At 43.7% G+C, this 20,365-nt stretch overlaps 1 protein-coding gene across 2 annotated transcripts in view; it reads left to right on the forward strand.

Moving 5' to 3' along the window:
* Positions 1-1,400: 1,400 nt before the first annotated feature.
* The window catches only part of TIMD4 (T cell immunoglobulin and mucin domain containing 4), a 42,754-nt gene continuing 23,789 nt past the window's right edge, over positions 1,401-20,365 (forward strand). Inside the window, exons 1-5 of one of the 2 annotated variants that reach the window (XM_062189695.1) lie at positions 1,401-1,467; positions 8,061-8,402; positions 11,258-11,620; positions 13,262-13,345; positions 14,122-14,205. In XM_062189695.1, the coding sequence (XP_062045679.1) occupies positions 8,078-8,402; positions 11,258-11,620; positions 13,262-13,345; positions 14,122-14,205 (856 nt within the window). In that variant the 5' untranslated portion in view covers positions 1,401-1,467; positions 8,061-8,077. Of the gene's footprint in view, positions 1,472-8,060; positions 8,403-11,257; positions 11,621-13,261; positions 13,346-14,121; positions 14,206-20,365 lie in introns of both variants that reach the window. The other variant, XM_062189694.1, reaches the window with a different exon arrangement.

A 20,365-nucleotide genomic window follows, 5' to 3' on the forward strand; every position in this document is an offset into this window, starting at 1 on the left:
CATCTTCTGCTGTTTTCCCAGGCTGTTAGCAGGCAGCTGGATTGGAAGTAGACCAGCGGGGTCTCAAACCAGCACCCCTAGTGGGATGCCAGTGTCACAGGTGATGGCTTTATCAGCTATACCGCAACATCTGCCCCATGAGTCCTATTTCTATAACTTTTTAGAATGAATGAATGGATAAATAAATAAATATTGTTTATTTATCCACCTTAAGCTTCAGTTTTCTTATTTGTTAAATAAGAAAGCAACATCTATGTCTTAGGGTAGTGAGAATTAAAGACTCTATCACTTAACAGTGCCTGGCATAAAACCAAGCATTCAGTAAATACTTATGATGACACAATCCTGTTTTAGGAAACATCTTGTTGGTGAGCAGTGGTTGACTCATCTTCTAACTTCTGTTGAGTTGGATGTATCACTGAATTGACAGGGCCCACAGGGGCCTTTTTTATTATTATTATTTGACAGGTAGAGTTATAGACAGTGAGAGAGAGAGAGAGAGAGGAAGAGAGAGAGAGAGAGACAGAAATGTCTTCCTTCTGTTGGTTCACTCCCCAAATGGCCGCCACTGCCGGCGCTGTGCCTATCTGAAGCCAGGAGCCATGTGCTTCTTCCTGATCTCCTGTGTGGGTGCAAGCACTTGGGCCATCCTCCACTGCCCTCCTGGGCCACAGCAAAGAGCTGGACTGGAAGAGGGGCAACCAGGACTAGAACCTGGCGCCCATATGGGATGCTGGCGCCGCAGGTGGAGGATTAACCAAGTGAGCCATGGTGCTGGCCCTACAGGGCCCTTAATATCATCTATCTGTGGCCGGTCCTCTGGGCTCTGCCAGTTAACGCTAATGGTCGTTGTTGGCTTAGGGGATGCTTGACTGCAGCTCTGTTTTCTTTTTGTCTTTCATGAGGACAAGGGGGCCAGGTATCAGGGAGAGGGCAAGCCAGAATAGGAGTGCAGTCAAGTTTCTGTCTAGCGTTTTCGACCTACGTGAGAAATCTATGTGTAAAGAAACGATTACCAGTGCAGATGTCAATTGCATTTTATCCCAATCTGCACAGCACTCTGGAGGAATGTGGCCTATATACAGACTGTGCACACACACATGTGCATTAGCACGTGTGAGATGTTTATGCATGTACAGGAAACGGTCAGGTAAGCATGGACACAGGCTCATGCCAGGTCAAGCCATTACTTCGCGTGTTTGTCTGTTCACAGTAGTCACCAGGAGCAAAGTGTTCAGCACATTTTATCCTATGTCCCACATTGGTGGCGGCCATTCAGGACAGGAAAGCGGGAAGATTACGAGGTAAAAACAGAAATGAAACCGTAACATCCTGCGTTGTCAGCAGCCACGATAGTATAAGAAATGGATTTTGGACTGATAGACAGATTCCTAGGGTCTGTCAACGGTCATGATGGCCAAAGGACTTCTCCTTCTCTGGCTGTTGATTGGGATTGAGCAGCTTTATGTGAGTAAGTGTTTGGAGCCTTTCACAGAGGGGTCCCTGGAGGGCCTACTGCGCCGTACGGGTTTGTCTGCACTGCTTTGGGCCTCGGTAAAGCGAAAGCCCATACTGTTCTGGCATCTCTCCCTCTCTGCCCCCGATTTTACTCTGTGCTTGTTAAACACGGGTTCATCTCCAGTCTAAATCTCCCTGATTTGGGGGTTTTAGTATGGAATAATTTGTTCTTAAAATGGAAATGGTAGTTTAAGACGAGACACCAAAAGGGGTGGCCAGGACAATAGGGAAGAGATGTTTCCTCTGTAGAGGTTCCTGGCGTCCGAGTCAGGGGGATTTGTTTTGGGATTCCCTGTTAGGGATTCCCATTCTCCACTTTCTTTACAGGACTATTTTTTAGTTTTTGTTGTTTTGTTTTACTAGAGTAGGGCTGTGAGGTGAGCTTTTTTTTCTACATGTTGTTCCAGGGTTGGACTATGCAAGTGGGTTTCGCAGGAGAGGAACTTTGTAGCCCACTGCTATAGAGCAGTGTGCCCTGGTCCAGGGTGCAGCTACCTCCTACTCAGTAACTATTGACTCTGAGAATGAGTCTAAATGGCCTGGCTCTTCCAAACGTGACATGAGGGCCCTGCATGTGGTCAGTTTTAACATTCTATGATTAGAATATTAGAGAATATCTAATGACCCTTGCAGTTTTAAAAGTTCACAGTCAGTGGCTCATGAATCTTTCAAATACCCTACATGAGAAAACATCTACATTTTAAGGAAAACAAATGGGTTCCCTTCCCCTCGCAAGCCTGTATCACGCTGTTCCTTCTGCCTTTCCTTCCTCTGTAGCTAACTGTGCATTCTCAGGTCTCCACTAAATGATGCCTCTCCCAGCTCCTTGTAGCCTCTGGACTGCTTTAGGTGTTTCTGCTGAGCTCTCCTCCTCCCTGCTGTACCAAGATGAGAGCACTCATCACCTCCCCGTCACTGCTCACATAGCTGCCTCTCTGCCCAGACACCCAGCATGGCCCCGTGAGGACAGACACCATTTCTTGCTGTCTCCCAGCACCCAGTTCCATGCTTGGTATGTAATAAATAACTCAGGAAATAGTCATCATGGGGTGAGTGTTCTCTGTGTCCTCTGCACTTTGGGTTTGGCATGAGCGCATTATATTTTGCATGTAAGAAGACCACCATCTTCCTCTGAGTTAGTAACTGGCCTTTGTCTTGTCCCAGGACCTTGAGCTTTGGAGCATTTAGTGGTGGTGAAAGTTGCCGGTGTCTGCCCACCTGTCCTGCTTCTGCCAGGACACTGACTGAGTGGACTTCTCCAATCTGCTGGAAAGGGGAAGCACCTGGTGAACCGATTTTTGCTTTTATTTTCATGTACTGTTGTCTAAAATGACCAAACTAGACGAGAATGACTGCTTAGAATTACTGAGGCTCAGAACTGGATGTGCTCCATACAGATGCCTAGTCAAACACCTCATCCTGCAGAGAGTGCAAGTGAGATCTTGCCTCGGGAAGGCTTTTGCTTAAGGTCATCATCTACAGGAGCAGCAGAGCTGGTGCCAGACCTAGGTCATACCTACTCCGGGTCCTTCCAGAGGAGGGAAACTGACCTGGATTGCAGTTATTCCCTATCTCCAGGATACTTTTGCAGCTGAATGAAATGGCTTCTCATCCTATTTCTAAATTCTGATGTGCTTGATTTCCCTTACTAATACACTACTAATTTCATGTGGCTTCCATACTTCATCTGATGTGAACCTTGGGGCCATTTCTGGGGTGAGTACTATCCTCTTTGTCTTATGCTAATGATAATTGTGGCTTTCCTCCAAGAACAAAAGAACAGTAACTGGAAGAACGAGATTTACAACGTGAGCTTAATGGGTGTTTTTCTGCCTTATGAAGATGCCTGCTTCCTTTTCCTAATATTAATTTTTAATCAGATGAGTAATACAGAAGCACTCTCAGTGGAAAAAAAAATCAAATGTTATAAAATGCAAATCTCTGGAGCTTGGTGCTAACTACTCCGACTCTCAATTTTCTTTCCCCGGATCGGTGAGGTAGCTGACAGTGAGTGTATGGTTCATCAGCAGGACACTTTTCTATGCATTTACCCACATACACCCGATCCCAAGGAAACATGCAAGATGTTTTTATTTACTTAGGAAAAGGGGGTTTATATTTTATGTGTTGTTCTAGAATTTTCCCTGTTCATTCATTAGTATGGCTTGTAGTTTTCATGTCAATTCATATAGGTCTGATACTACTTATCTGTGTAGAACACTGTGGAATAAACACATCACAGTTCAGCCATGCGTGTGGTATTATCTTTTCCACTCACATGCGAAGGCTGTAGTAAACATTTGCAAGAGGTGTCCTTGTGTGTGTGTGTTTCCAGGATAGACAACTGACATGAAACTGCTAGAACACATGCATGTTGAATATTAATAGAAGCTGCCAAATTGCTCTAGAATATGGCTGGACCAGGTAATATCTCCACTTCACTCCAGTTTACTTCAAAAGTTAAAAGTTCTTTCCTAGGTCTTTTTTGGCAGTGTCTGGTAGCCTTGTTTACTCACAAGCTGGCCAATACTAGTAGTATCAGAGTTCTATATTTTTTTCAGTCAGATGGGGGAATATATTGCCTGCTTTCATTATCTATGAGTTGCCTATTATATCCTTTGCCGGTCTTTTTCTATTGGATCTTGCTGAATAATATGATAGTTCCTTTAAAATACTCTGGAAAACAAACTGCTGAATCTTTAGTAGCAATCATTCTTGTGTGTATCTTTTAAATTTGCCTAATATTCACTGAAACAGGTTCATACTTTAGTAGTTATTAGTTTCAGGTGCATATGTGCTATGTTAATACAGCTCAGGGTGATTGCAATGCATTTCTGGTAACTTGCTGGGTTTTCTGTGGGGACAAAATGGACTTCTCACAGTATTTGTAATCAGTGAGACATTTCTACTAGGACAAAGTAGAGACTGAATTTGGGAAAGGCTGCAGGACAGGCCAAATGTGCAATGACTTTTGCTCTTAAGAACCATCTGAGCCGGCGCCGCGGCTCAGTAGGCTAATCCTCCACCTTGTGGCGCCGGCACACCGGGTTCTAGTCCCGGTCGGGGCACCGATCCTGTCCTGGTTGCTCCTCTTCCAGGCCAGCTCTCTGCTGTGGCCAGGGAGTACAGTGGAGGATGGCCCAAGTTCTTGGGCCCTGCACCCCATGGGAGACCAGGAGAAGCACCTGGCTCCTGCCATCGGAACAGCGCGGTGCGCCGGCCACAGCGCGCCAACCGCGGCGGCCATTGGAGGGTGAACCAACGGCAAAAGGAAGACCTTTCTCTCTTTCTCTCTGTCTCTCTCTCTCACTGTCCACTCTGCCTGTCAAAAAAAAAAAAAAAAAAAAGAACCATCTGGCCCAGTTGCTCCTCTTCCAGGCCAGCTCTCTGCTGTGGCCCGGGAGTGCAGTGGAGGATGGCCCAAGTCCTTGGGCCCTGCACCCTCATGGGAGACCAGGAGAAGCACCTGGCTCCTGGCTTCGGATCAGCGTGGTGCGCCAGCCGCAGTGGGCATTGGGGGGTGAACCAAAGAAAAGGAAGACCTTTCTGTCTCTCTCTCACTGTCCACTCTGCCTGTCGAAAAAAAAAAAAAAAAAAAAAAAAAAGAACCATCTGGGGGAGCCGGTGCTGTGGCGTAGAGGGTAAAGCCACAGCCTGCAGTGCCGGCATCCCATATGGGTGCTGGTTCAAGTCCTGGCTGCTCCACTTCCAATCCAGCTCTCTGCTATGGTCTGGGAAAGCAGTAGATAATGGCCCAAGCCCTTGGGCCCCTGTACCCACGTGGGAGACCTGGAAGAAGCTCCTGGCTCCTGGCTTTGGATTGGCCCAGCTCCGGCTGTTGCGGCCAACTGGGGAGTGAACCAACAGATCTCTCTGACTTTCAAATTAACAGATACATCTTTTAAAAAAGCCATCTGGGTAAAGCCCAAGAAGCATGGCTTTGCTTAGCATCTGGCTGACTTTTAGGCCTCATGCCTGTCTTCTGCCAGGGAGGAAAGGTTGCATGTTTCTGACAGCAGAGTTAAGGAGGAGCATGGGCCAGCTGGTCATGTTCTACAACCCAGCCAAGTGGGTCATGCATGTTAGAGAATGGAGAGTCTCATGGGAAGGCACCTTGGAGAAAACAATGAGCAGGAACCCAAGTACCCAGGCAGAAGTTCAATGTGGTCCTCACCCTCTGAGAACTACAGCTTGCCTGGATCTCCCTTCCATGGCATATGGAGTAGGGATTAGAGCATTTAATGATGCACAGTTGAACAAATGGGCTTGAGATTGCAATAACGAATATGTTTCACAGATTTTCAGAAGTGGAAGTACACTTAGAAGAGCTTGTCTAATGGTTTGCACGTGCTGGGTGAGTTCAGCTGTAGTAGAACAAGCAGGAACTTGATTAATGCGCATATCCATGGGTCTGGCCACCAGAGATTGTGACTCAGGATTGAACAAGAACATAGGTTATTAACAAGCTCCCCAGGCCATGCTGATGAGTGGTCAAGGCTGGGAAACACTGCTCCGTCAAAGTACTTGCATATTCCAGCTCGCACGACTAGCATGGTAAACCTAAGCCTCCAGCATTTTTTATGTTACAGATGCCATTCTAGGTAATTCCCATGACCCCTATAGCTCTGACAGTTCCAAACATACATTACAGTAAGTGAAATAAGCCAGGAATAGAAAGCTAAATACTGTCACTTATGTGCAGAATCTAGGCAAGCCAATCTCAGAGAAGCAGAATGTAGAAATGTGATTAGCAGAGGTTTGCAGGAGGAGGGTGATGGGAAAGGGAGGGATGTTGATCAGAGGGCATGCACTGTCAGGCAAGAATAACTTCTAGGGATCTATTTCTTTGAATGGTGACCAAAGTTAATAATGTTTTATATAGTCTTAAAATTGCCAAATAGGAGTAAGTATTGTGCTGCAGTAAGTTAAACCTTCACCTATGACAACAGCTTCCCAAATCACAGCACTGGTTCTACTGGCTACTCTGCTTCTGATCCAGTTCCCTGCTAATGAGCCTGGGAAAGGACTAGATGTTGGTCCACGTACTCAGGCCCCTGCCAGCCTCTTTTATTTATTTATTTATTTTTTGACAGGCAGGGTGGACAGTGAGAGAGAGAGAGACAGAGAGAAAGATCTTGTTTTGCCATTGGTTCACCCTCCAATGGCCGCCGTGGCTGGCGCGCTGCTGCTGGCGCACCGCACTGATCTGAAGGCAGGAGCCAGGTACTTCTCCTGGTCTCCCATGGGGTGCAGGGCCCAAGCACTTGGGCCAGCCTCCACTGCACTCCCTGGCCACAGCAGAGAGCTGGCCTGGAAGAGGGGCAACCGGGACAGAATCCGGCGCCCCGACCGGGACTAGAACCTGGTGTGCCGGCGCCGCAGGCAGAGGATTTGACTATTGAGCCACGGCGCCGGCCTCCCTGCCAGCCTCTTAGGAGACCTGCATGGAGTGCTGGGCACCTGGCTTTAGCCTGGCCCCGCCTTGGCTGTTGCATTTGGAGAGTAAATCAGCAGATGAGAAATTCCTTTCTCTCAGTCTGCCTTTCAAATAAAATGTCTTTTAAAAAATACTGCTACAAGATCAGGTTTTTAATGTTCTCTCCATAAATGAAAAAAATCAAGTTGGTAAGGTTATGGAAATCTTAATTAACTTGATTGAATCTTTCTATAATATATATAGATCATAACATCACATTGTCTGGCCAGATTTGTTGCATGGTGGGTAAAGCCACCACCTGCGACATCCTATATGGGTGCTGGTTCGGACCTGGATGCTCCACTTCAGATCCAGCTCCCTGCTAATATGCCTGGGAAAGCAGTGTAATATGGCTCAAGTGCTTGGGCCCCTGTGCTCACATGGCAGAACTGGAAGCCACTCCTGGCTCCTGGCTTGTGCCTTGCCCAGCCCTGGCTCTTGTGGCCATTTGTGGAGTGAACCAGTAGATGGAAAATCTTTCTGTCTCTCTCTCTCTGTAACTCTGTCTTTCAAATAAATAAGTAAATATTTAAAAAATTACATTGTATTCTATAAATTATGTAGTTACTATTTTCTCAGTGTAAAATAAATAATTCATGAACTCCACCTAAATTCATGTTATCTAACAGCAAACCAATGGTCCAGAGCATCTTGTTTGAAGCACTTAAGTCAGTAGCACATGGTCCCTGCTTATTGATATACAATGGGTAGAATGCTATTTTTGGACCTGGTTATATGATTCAGTAGAATTGGGTTTTAGGGTCAGGATTTTTTCATTTGAGAGTTTCTTGAATGGTCCTCAAAATGAGAGTATTTACATCAGCAAAAAGACATTGCTATGGAGTTGAGTTTAGATACTCAAGTGGTCAACTGTCTCCACTTGGGACATACCTTAGAGGAGTTAGGAGCTTGGCAGAGCCAAAGGACACACCCAGACATAAGCTCAAAAGTAGGATAGACTCTACGCTCTGCCTCTTCCTGGAAGTATCTGATTGCACACCAACTGCACAGCATGTCTGAGAGATTTTAGGACCGTGTGAACTGCTTTTCTCCTTGTCCTTCACAGCATCAGCCGCCTCAGAGATGGTCTGGACAGCAGTCTTGGGTAGGCCGGTGACTCTGCCCTGTCTACACTTGTCTTGGTCTCAGAGCAGCAATAGCATGTGCTGGGGCAGAGGCCCATGCCCTAATTCCAAATGCAACCAGGAGATTCTCCATACCGATGGTACAAAGGTCATCTCAGGTAAATCGGCCAAATATAGGCTTCAGGGGAATATCCAGAGAGGCGATGTCTCCTTGACCATCTTCAATACCAACGAAGGGGACAGTGGTGTGTACTGCTGCCGCATAGAGGTGCCCGGCTGGTTCAATGACGTGAAGAAGAACATTCGCCTGGAGCTGCGGAGAGGTGAGCATATGAAGGGCTTTGTGTGCTGGAGGAGAGATTCAGTTGTTAACAGGTGAAGGATTCGGTGGGTGGTGGGGATGAGTTTGTACATGTGTAAGCAGTGACTGGAAGATTCCATTTGAAGTAAGGAGCCAAAATACAGGGCCGACAGCTAATCTCCAGTACTCCTGAAGCCAAGGCAGGGTCAGTTTGAGGAGAGCAGCTAATACTTATCTAGGGGAGGTCACCTGGCAGATTTGAACATATTTTTTTTTTTTTGACAGGAAGAGTGGACAGTGAGAGAGAGAGAGACAGAGAGAAAGGTCTTCCTTTTCCGTTGGTTCACCCCCCAATGGCTGCCGTGGCCGGCGCACCGCGCAGATCCAAAGCCAGGAGCCAGGTGCCTCTAAGGTGCAGGGCCCAAGGACTTAGGCCATCCGCCACTGCACTTCCCAGGCCACAGCAGAGAGCTGGACTGGAAGAGGAGTAACCAGGACAGAATCTGGTGCCCCGACCGGGACTAGAACCCGGGGTGCCAGCACCACAAGGCGGAGGATTAGCCTAATAAGCCGCGGCTCCGGCCACAATATTTTCATATCTCCCAATTTTTATTTGAACTATCTGGCGTCTTTCATGTTGACACACTTTTAAGATAACAAGTAAAGAAAATAAAATATGTGCCCGGGTCAGCTTTAGCTTGTAAGCCAATAGTTTGGTACTTATCACCAAGGGAAAGGGCAAAGGATTTGGAGACAGACACAGTAGTTTTCAGGTGTTCTTTGCTTCTGTTAGTCAGTTTATTTTGACAATATTTAGAGTGTGGTGGGGCTTCTGAAGATTTGAGCTGCATAGAATGAATGTCAATAAGCCTAGGATTGAGTTGTATTAACAATAATCACCTTTACTGCTTGTCTGCAATGGAGCTTCTCTAAGTGAGGTCTGTATCACACCTGTATTCAGCCTCACCTGGGGCCTCTATTCCTAACTGGATCCCTAATTCTATTCCTAACTGGATCAGCACCTTTGAAGGCAGGGTATGAATATATTGTTTCTTGAGTGTCTCAGGACACTCTGTACTCTAAAATTTGAGTATTTTTATGGGTACTACCAATTAGAGGATTTTCATACACTAGTATATTTTTCTCTTGAAGCAACTTTCTGAGAGTATTATTCCAGTTTTTCAGAGGAGGAGCATAAGTTTTATTAGGGCTAAATTGCTCCAACTGAAGTCTCCCCTTTTCCAGCCTGGTATATCCATGAATTATTTTATAAAACACTTGTTGACCTAAGTAGTCTATGAGGTCATTTCCAATGGAATGAATGGTATCTTTCTAGTCCATTAGAATTCAGGAAATTTGGCATTTTACAGAGAGGGTAAGATCTGTAGAATAAACTGTGGTTAATGAGCCCAAATTCAGGAGCTTAGAAGTGAGTGATGAGGTCATGAACCAATGTTTACTACCTGAAAGAATCTATATTCTCACCCCACAATGCATCCTCTGAGCCCACTTTTGATGAATTCATTCATTTACTCATGCATTGTACATCAGTGCCATGTTTGGGGAGCACTTACTATGTTCTAGACACTGTGATAGGGATTGAATTTGTAGTAGAGAACAAAATAACTACCAGATTTTCCCTTAGGGTGCTTACATTCTAATGAGAGAAGCAGCCACTGAACAATAACAATCACATGTGCAGTTAGGCAGTGCATAAATGCTGAGAATGTAAAGTAGGAAAGAACATAACAGAGAAGCTTTATAGTTATTGCAGAATCTGGGTGCCTCTTTGAACAAATGACCTTTTGGTTGAGACCTGATGGTTGATGAGGAGTCAGTCAGCCTTGGGATGAGTGAGTAGGAAAGAGCAAGTACAAGTTTCTGTGACTGGAAGATCCATGATGTGTTCAAAGAACTGAAGGAAGGCTAGTGATTGGAACAATGTGAAAAGAAGGAAGTGGATACAGGAGATTGGAAAGAAAGGCAATGCCAACACAGAGTCTCACATACCAAGGTACAGGACTGGGTTCTTTATCTCAATGGCAAGGAGGACCCTGTGCAAGTTTTAAGCAGGGAGTGGAAATAAATCAATTTTTTATTTTAAATGATTATTTTAGTCAAAGTGTGAAGTATGGATTGGAAGGGACAGGAATGGAAGAAAGACACCAAATTTTATTATATTTTAATTTTAAATGGTTACTGATTTTCATTTACTTGAAAGGGAGAGAGAGAGAGAGAGAGAGAGAGAGAGAGAGAGAGAGAGAAATCTTTATCTATTGCAACAGCTAGGCCTGGGCCAGGCTGAAACCAGAAGCCCAGAACTCCAGCTGGGTCTCCCTTGTGGGTGGCAGAGCCCAAGCACTTGAGTCATCATCTGCTGCCTCCTAGGGTATGTGTTAGCATAAAGCTGGATTAGAAACTGAGGAGCTTGGACTTGAACCCACATTCTGATAGGGGATATGGGTGTCCTAAGTGGCAGCTTAACTCACTGTGCACAATGCCCATGCCAAAGTTTCAGTGGGCATTACAATGGTCCAGGCCTATGGACTAAGTGAGAGCAACAGAAATGCAGAGAAATGGTCAGATTGCAGATCACAATTTGTAAAAAATGATAGTAAAAAATGGGTTTGTTTTGGTGCACAAATTTTTGAAATTCATGAACCTAATAAATGGAAATGCATATTTCCATATTCATGGAAATTGCATATTATGAAAAGTTATACATGTTATCAAACTATTTTTGACATCAAAATAAGTGTATCTTTTAACTCCATTTTTTCCACAAGGTTTTTGAGGTACCCTAGTATTTGTGTTGTTTTCCTTCTCCTTGCTTTGTTCTTGATGTCATGCTTACCTTCTTACCTTCTGTTGCTACAGCCCCTACAACCACTCGCCGAACAACAACCACTCGCCAAACAACAACCACTCGCCAAACAACAACCACTCACCAAACAACCACTCGCCAAACAACAACCACTCATCAAACAACAACCACTTGCCAAACAACAACCACTCGTCCAACTACCACCCCTCATATCACAACAACCACAACTGTACTTCCAACAACAGCCATGACTACACCTGACTTCACAACTGAGACGATGCTGCAGACAACAACCACCTCTGTCCTTCCAGCAATGGCAACCACACCCCCTCCTACAGCACTGAGCTCCTTTCCAGAAGAATACACAGAATTTCTGATCACTGAACCTTCTACAGAAGAGCTCATCCTCACGGCAGGTACATGGAGCATCCTGCTGGTCAAATGTGTCTTGATTTCTTCAGAGCAAGGTTCTCTCCTTGAAGCAATCAGCCTAGTGAGTTGTTCTCCTGCATGTGCATGTATGTGTGAGTGTGTGTGTGTGTGTGTGTTTTGGTTTGCTAGGCCCATTGTAACAAACACCACAGACTGAATGACTTAAAAAACATAAATCTATTATCTCACATTTCTGGGCGCTAGAAGTCCAAGGTCAATGTGTTAGTCGTATTTGTTTCTGTTTTCTTTTTGTGATTTTTAAGAAGTATTTATTTATTTATTTGAAAGAGTTACAGAGAGAGAAGGAAAGATGCACAGAGAGTGAGAGAGAGAGAAAGAGAGAGACATCTTCCATACACTGGTTCACTCCCCACCTGGCTGCAATGGCCAGGGCTGGACCAGACCGAAGCTCAGAGCCAGGAGCTTCATCTGGATCTCCGTCATGGGTGACAGGGGCTCAAATACTTGGGCCACCTTCTCTGCTTTCAGAAGCATATTAACAGGGAGCTGGATCAGAAGTGGGGGATGCCAGTACCGCAGGCAGTGGCTTAATCCATTATGCCACAATGCCGGTCCCAGGGTTGGTTTCTTTTTCTTCCTTTTCAGCTTGTGGATGGCGGCCCCCTCCTTTTGTCTTTACATGTCCTTTCTCCGTCTTTCCTTGTCCTAAACTCCTACAAGGATACCACTCAGACTAGACTCTATCCATATCACCATCTTTTGTCTTATTACCTGTTTGCAGGCCATCTCTCAAAATCTGGTCATATTCTGAGTGTTACCATTACAACATAAATTTCAAGGGGACACCATTCAGTGCATAATGTGTGTGTGTGTGTGTGTGTGGGTGTGGATGTGGTTTCATTAAATTGTTCCTTTTCTTTGCTTTATGGTTTTCTTCCTCTTTTTTGTATTTGTTTTTCAATAATCAGCATTTTGGGGTCTCCAGTTGACCTCCTAGTATTCTTGCAGGAGTTCCTTCTTGAAAAACTTGGAAAGGTCATTCTGTGTCAGACTCTAACCTTTAAGGTTAAGTCTCTGCCTAGGCATTAGAGATTTAACATTGAGGAGGGGCCTCCCGATTCCTTATCATATTCCTCGACATTTTGAATCGGTTCTGTCCTTGTTTCTTTCTTTATTTCTTGACTGTGCACTTTGTACATGTCATGGAGTGATTAGCTCCATTGATTGGTGGGCTTGTCAAAGCTCCCACCATATTCCAACCTCTGGTTCTGAGGTAAGAATACTGGAAAGCAATCATAAGGTAGCTCAAAGGCTTTCACAGAGGTTTTACCTGTCTCAATGAGGTCTGGATCTTTTTAACAGCTTTATAATTTGGCTAATTCTCTCACACTCTGAGTAGTCACCCCAAATCCATGAACCCAGAACCAAACCATTTCTGCGTGTATTTTTTGTTCCTTTGTGCTTTAAAATGATCATCTTAAAATATATCATTTTAATTTTTTTCTTTCATTCTAAAAATTTCCCACAATCCTTGAGGAAAACCTAAAGCCTACTGAGAAGCACAAAGATGACCTAAAGTACCGCCTAATCCCCCCACCCACCAGCAATACTGTTAATACTATTATTTTTCAGCTTCCTTTTGTCAAACATTTTTTCTCCTTCAGAATCTGAAACTTTTCTTGTCTCCAGTGACTCTTGGCAAGGCACTGAGGCGACCTCTGCAGATACTGACTTACTCACTTCAGAAGGTATGTGGTTACTTGCTCCCTCTCCCTTGGACTGAGGGTGGGGAAACACACTGAATGGACATATAATTGAACCAGATGATGAGACATGACCTTGATCCTTTGCGCCATGAAGACTCCCTGGAGCAAAGTGGTGTCAGGACAGTGTTTGTGGCTTGTTCATTCCTGTGGCTTAAAGACAGGGAGAGAGAAGAGAGAAGAGAGAAGAGAAATAAATAGAAAGGGGTGTGTGTGTGTGGCTTTAAAGTTATGTTTATTTATTTATATTTTTTGAAAAACGGAGCAACAGAGTGAAAGATACATAGAAGCAGAGGGGGAAGGAAAGAGAGGAAAGAGAGAGAAGAGAGAGAGATTTTGAGGTCTTTTATCTACTAGTTCACTCCCTTAATGCTTATAATGCTCACCCAAGCCAAAGCCAGGAGCCTGGAACTCTATCAGTTCTTCCACATGGGTGGCAGGGGCCCAAGTACTTAAACCAACCAAGGTGCACATGAGCTGGATTGAAAGCAGAGCAGAGATTGCAACCCAGGTACTCAGATGTAGGATTTATGCATCCCAAGTGGTGTCTTATCTAGTGAGCCACAACGTTTCCTCTGGGAGACCTTGACATTTGTCGTTTCTGATAATATGTGGGTATATTTCAAGCATGCTTGCCTTTACATACTGGACTAGGTAGCATTTAGCCATCTAATTCCAGTTCTAAGCATGGGAATCTTTTTTGTTGAAACTCAAAGTTGAAATGTAACAGTTTTTTTTTCCTATTATTTGCTTTTCCAAAGAGTCTGAAGCTAGGGTTCTCCCATCAACGTCCCAGGCATCGACAAGGAAAGTGAGCGAGTTGGTGATTTTCCCTGTGACTGGAGGTAAGGGGCCTGTGTTTCATGAATGATTTGTCTTTGGCTGTGGGAGCAATCTGTTGCCCACCTGCGTGTCTAGGGATTCAGCTATTTTTATTCCATCGTGGTTGTGTTGTACATCCTTCTGTGAACTGGGGTGAAAGTGAAAAATGCTACAAGCATTGCTGCTGGCTCTCTTCTCTACTCTTCAGCTCTTTCCTGGAACCTTCCGCTGAGATCTCTCTTCTTCCTCAGCAACTTCTGACTTAAAGCCAGGAATGGTGGTAGGGAAATTATCTATTCATTTTTCAGGCTATTATTTATTTATTTAAAATTATGTAAGCATTATACTAAAGCATTTTTTAGGGCACAGATAGAAGTATATTCAGACAGAAACAGACAGGAAGAAAATCTTCTTTGATGCCTCTCCTTTATTTTGATCACTTCTCCTGAGATAATCACTATTATGAATTGAAGATGGTCATTCCAGATCTTTGTGTCATCCCCTTACGTGTGCATACAGATGCAGAAATACATAGTTTTGCGCATTAAAAAATGCTATTAAGTTATATGCATTCTTCTATGTTTGGCTTTATTCATTTAACATTATCTGTTAGAGGCCGGCGCCGTGGCTCAACAGCCTAATCCTCCGCCTTGTGGCGCTGGCACACCGGGTTCTAGTCCCGGTCGGGGCACCGGATTCTGTCCCGGTTGCCCCTCTTCCAGGCCAGCTCTCTGCTATGGCCCGGGAGTGCAGTGGAGGATGGCCCAAGTGCTTGGGCCCTGCACCCCATGGGAGACCAGGAGAAGCACCTGGCTCCTGCCTTCGGATCAGCGCAGTACGCTGGCCGCAGTGCGCCGGCCACGGCGGCCATTGGAGGGTGAACCAACGGCAAAAGGAAGACCTTTCTCTCTGTCTCTCTCTCTCTCGCACTGTCCACTCTGCCTGTCAAAAATATAAATAAATAAATAAATAAATAAATAAACATTATCTGTTAGACCATTTTCTCTTTTAGTCCAGGGAGATCTGCATGATTATGTTAAATTGCTGAGCAATCTTTCCTGCTCTGTTGATTCGTAGTCTTTATTGCCCATTGAGGGGCATTCTGGTTCTTCCAGTTCCTCCTTATTATAAATTGTGCTGTAGTAGACATCTTGGCACATGCATGCCTCCTCAAGCACTTACGCCAGTGTCTCATTACTTAGGGTAGGGACCAAGAAGAAGAAACCCTAGGCTGAAAGAAATGTCCCCTTTTAAATTGTATAGCCATTACAAAATTGTCTTCTAGAAAGGCTTTGCCAATCTATGTTCTCATCCACTGATTATCTGCTTTTTCATATCCACCCTACACTTGAAATGACCATTTGTCTAATGTTTTCCCATCTCCTGAGGAAAAGAGTGTCATCTTGCTCTTTTCATGCTCTGATTTACAGAGTTTGAGTGTCTCCCTATATGGTTATTAGCCAGAAAAGAGCCATCCTTTAACTCTGTGAAGGAGGCAACGTGTCATCACTCACAAAGGCTCAGAAGATAGACTTGGAGAAGATGGACAAGACTGAGTGGATGGGGGATAGGTTTTGAAATAAGACGATAAATCAGGATGAAATGCAAGGGTGATCTGATGCTGAAAAGCTCTGTCATGCACCAACTCACACCTCGGAAAGCTAGAAAATGTGCACCAGGAGTTAATAACTTAAGGGAAACTGCATGTCAAAGCTCTAAACCCTCTGCGTCTATCAGATGCACTAAGGATGGGAGGCTGATTTCTGGCAGAAGAGAAGGTGGTGACTAGCAAGGTAACAGAGGATGGGCAGAGTGTTTGTAAAATGTTAACCTTCATTCAATTTAAATCTTGGAGTTTTTACATTGAAATTCAAGGGAGCAAAAGGTCATCAGATGTCTTGAATATCTCTGATAATAATTTCCATTTCACTCATTCTTATCTAAAGGAGAGAGAATATTTGTGCAGTATCCGTAGGTTGCATTACTGAAGAGCAACTTGTTTTAAGAAGGTCAGTCAGCCTCCATGTAGCACTCGGTCTTTATCCAAGAAAGAAGGTTTCCTAAGTGCATGTTATGTGCTGTGTCAGTGTCAGATGTTTTCACGGACCATTTCAGTTAATCCCTCCTTAGCCAATGCTCTCATCCTTATTACACTTAACTTTCCTAAGACTGCACAGCTCTGAGCTGCCAGTCCAGCAGTCTAGCTCTGATCGCGTGCTCTTAGATACTACTTTCTTTCACCTGTCATTCTAACCTGAAATGAAGGGTTGTGCTCTTTTCATTTACCAGCCTATCTTCTATGTTTTCTTTTTGCAATTAAACTTGCAATGTCAGAACTGAATTTACCACTCACTGAGGAATCAACTACGTGTTAGGCATTGTATTAAAGGTCTTCACATCCAACTTTTTATTAAATCTTAGAGAAAAATGACCGTCTAGGTGGATATAGAAATTACCCCCACTTTACAAGTAAAGAAACGGAGCAGCAGACAATCTATAGGGCAAACTACTGCCTTCTTGGGTCTTTCCTTTTTTTTTAACACTGTGCATGTTATTTCTTGAGTTTTCACGAATTCCTATGAGTTAGGTACCATTTTTCTCCTTCATTTTAGAATCCTTCATTTATTTGCTGAGTCAAAGGGAGTAGTACAATGTGGATTTAACCCTTGTTGTTTCTACTGATAGCACATAGCACTTTAAATCCTGCCATGCTGCTTCCTGCTGAACCCCACTCTGGAGTGTCTTTAAGAATAAGATGAGTTGTTTCTTCACCTGAAAGTGTTTTCAGCCCACTTCAGAGCACTGTGTGTTTCCATGGATTTTGCTTTCTCGGTATAATGGTCCTCAATTCTCTCCTCATTTCTTCATGTGATTTTTGGATGAGGAGACCTCTATGGTTGAGGACTGGTCTAAATCAGCATTAGTTAGGGCAGCAATTCCTCCCTTCCACTGGGTGGCTGCCTAGAAATGGAACTCAGAGAAGTGGAGCAACTTTCCCAAGATCCCCCTTTCTGGAGAACTGAGTCATACCACAGTTTCAGGCACTTGTAAGCTGCAGCCATGGACTGCTCCATGGGGTTTGGCTATGGATAAACCATCCTGGGGGCAGGAGCCCCCTAAAGTTGTCTGTTTGTGTGCATACAATCCAAGGCTTTCATTAGATCCTCTTGCAAATCCTGCAAAACCCCAAAGGGTAGAAACCATATTCAATCACAAAGAAACCAAACAACAATAAACACGGTCATGAGGACACTGTGTAAGGTCTCCTCTTTCTCTGTGGAGACTGCCAGAGGAACACAGAGTCTCACCCCTTCAGAAGGATTGCCTATATTTCCTGATTGGTAGCAGGAATGTGTGGAATAATCCCGAATTGCTCCCTAAATCCTCATTTTCTGTTGTATAAGGAGTCTACAGCTAGGGCAAATGATGCCATATGAGCATGCCATTCTTAAACAGAACCAAGTGGCCTGGGATTCAGGCCCCTGTGGATTATATCTCAGGCTGTATGTTACTGCCTCAATAACATGCCAAGTCCGTTCCTTGTAGTGCTTTCTTCTTGTGTCCTTCTTGGTAGTGTGTGGGTGGGGAGGCGGGGCCACTACAGAGTTCAGATGAGCAGCCTGAAGGCTTGGCGTTCCGTTGCCAGTTTGTGGTGATGATGTTCCTTCCTTTGGGATCTCAGATGACTTCCTCACTCTATCCTTTCCTGGTGTCAGTTTGCTCAGAATGCAAACCAGGGGCTGTAGTAGGACCCATTGATAAAGGCTGTGAAGAGAGGAAGTACATGAGAAAATGCCTCCTGTGTAATTACTGGTTCCTAAACGGGAGCCATCTGAGGGTCTTCCTGTTTCCTCTCTTTACATCCCCGCTACTGTTCTCACTCACACACCTGCCTTTTTCGGCCAGTCCTACAGTGTAACAAGAAGCCACTTCCCCAGCTCCCAGCTGATTTGCTCGTTCTGATGACAGCATAGTCACTTTCATTTTTTTTTTAACTTTTATTTAATAAACATAAATTTCAAAGTACAACTTTTGGATTATAGCGGCTCCCCCCCCCCATAACTTCCCTCCCACCCGCAACCATCCTATCTCCCACTCCCTCTCTCATCCCATTCATGTCAAGATTCATTTTCAATTATCTTTATATACAGAAGATCAATTTAGTATATACTAAGTAAAGATTTCAAGTTTCCACCCACACAGAAACACAAAGTATAAAGTACTGTTTGAGTACTAGTTATACCATTAATTCACATAGTACAACACATGAAAGACAGAGATCCTACATGGGGAGTAAGTGCACAGTGACTCCTATTGTTGATTTAACAATTGACACTCTATTTATGACATCAGTAATCACCCGAGGCTCTTGTCATGAGCTGCTGAGGCTATGGAAGCCTCTTGAGTTTGCCAACTCAGATCTTATTTATTTATTTTTATAAATTTTATTTAATGAGCATAAATTTCCAAAGTACAGCTTATGGATTACAATAGCTTCCACCCCCATAACTTCCCTCCCAGCCACAACACTCCCCTCTCCCATCCCCTCTCCTCTTCCATTCACATCAAGATTAATTTTCAATTATCTTTATATACAGAAGATCAATTTAGCATATATTAAGTAAAGATTTCAACAGTTTGTACCCACACAGGAACGCAAAGTGTAAAATACTATTTGAGTACTAGTTATAGCATTAATTAAACACCTAAGAATAATTGTGTATGAATTACAGAGTTCAACCAATAGTTTTAAGTAGAACATAAAAAATACTAAAAGGGTAAAGTACTAAGTTCTTTTTTTTCTTTTTTTTTGTTATATAGTTATTATTTTTTTATTTAATAAATGTGAATTTACAAAGTGCAACTTTTGTATTGTTGTGGCTCCCCCCCCCAACCTCCCTCCCTCCCGTGGCCCTCCCCTCTCACACTCCCTCTCCCATCCCACCCTTCATCGAGTTTCATTTTCAATTATCTTCATATACTGAAGATCAACTTAGTATATACTAAGCAAGGATTTCAACAGGCTGCACTCACACAACCGCACAAGGTATAGGGTATTGTTCGACTAGTAGTGTTTTTAAGTTTCATAGTAAAACACATTAAGGAAGAGATCCTAAGTGGGGAGCATGTACCCAGTGACTCAGATCTTATTTAGACAAGGCCATAGTCAAAGTGGAAGTTCTCTCCTCCCTTCAGAGAAAGGTACCTCCTTCTTTGATGGCCCGTTCTTTCTGCTGGGATCTCACTCACAGAGATATTTAATTTAGGGTTTTTTTTTTTTTTTTTCCCACAGTGTCTTGGCTTTCCATGCCTAAAATACTCTCATGGGCTTTTTCGCCAGATAAATGCCTTAAGGGCTGATTCTGAGGCCAGAGTGCTATTTAGGACATCTGCCATTTCTATGAGTCTGCTGTGTATCCTGCTTCCCATGTTGGATTGTTCTCTCCTTTTTAATTCGATCAGTTAGTATTAGCAGACACTAGTTTTGTTTATGTGATCCCTTTGACCATTAATCCTATCATTATGATCAATTGTGAATTGAAACTGATCACTTTGACTAGTGAGATGGCATTGGTATATGTCACCTTGATGGGATTGAATTGGAATCCCCTGGCACGTTTCTAACTCTCCCATTAGAGTATGTCTAATTGAGCATGTGCCAAACTGTACATCTCCTCCCTCTCTTATTCCCACTCTTATATTTAACAGGGATCACTTTTCAGTTAAATTTAAACACCTAAGGATAATTGTGTGTTAATTAAAGAGTTCACCAATGGTATTAAGTAGAACAAAAAAAAAACACTAAAAAAGGATAAAGTATTAAATTGTACATCAACAGTGATGACAAGGGCTGAACAAGTCATTGTTTCTCATAGTGTCCATTTCACTCCTACAGGTTTCCTTTTAGGTTCTCAGTTAGTTGTCACTGATCAGGGAGAACGTATGATATTTGTCCCTCTGGGACTGGCTTAATTCACTCAGCATGATGTTTTCCAGATTCCTCCATCTTGTTGCAAATGACTGGGTTGCATTGTTTTTTTTTTTTTTTTACTGCTGTATAGTATTCTATGGAGTACATGTCCCATAATTTCTTTATCCAGACTTCCGTTGATGGGCATTTAGGTTTATTCCATGTCTTAGCTATTGTGAATTGAGCTGGAATAAACATTGAGGTGCAGATAT

This window comes from Lepus europaeus, chromosome 4 (assembly GCF_033115175.1).
Source record: "Lepus europaeus isolate LE1 chromosome 4, mLepTim1.pri, whole genome shotgun sequence".
NCBI lineage: Eukaryota > Metazoa > Chordata > Mammalia > Lagomorpha > Leporidae > Lepus > Lepus europaeus.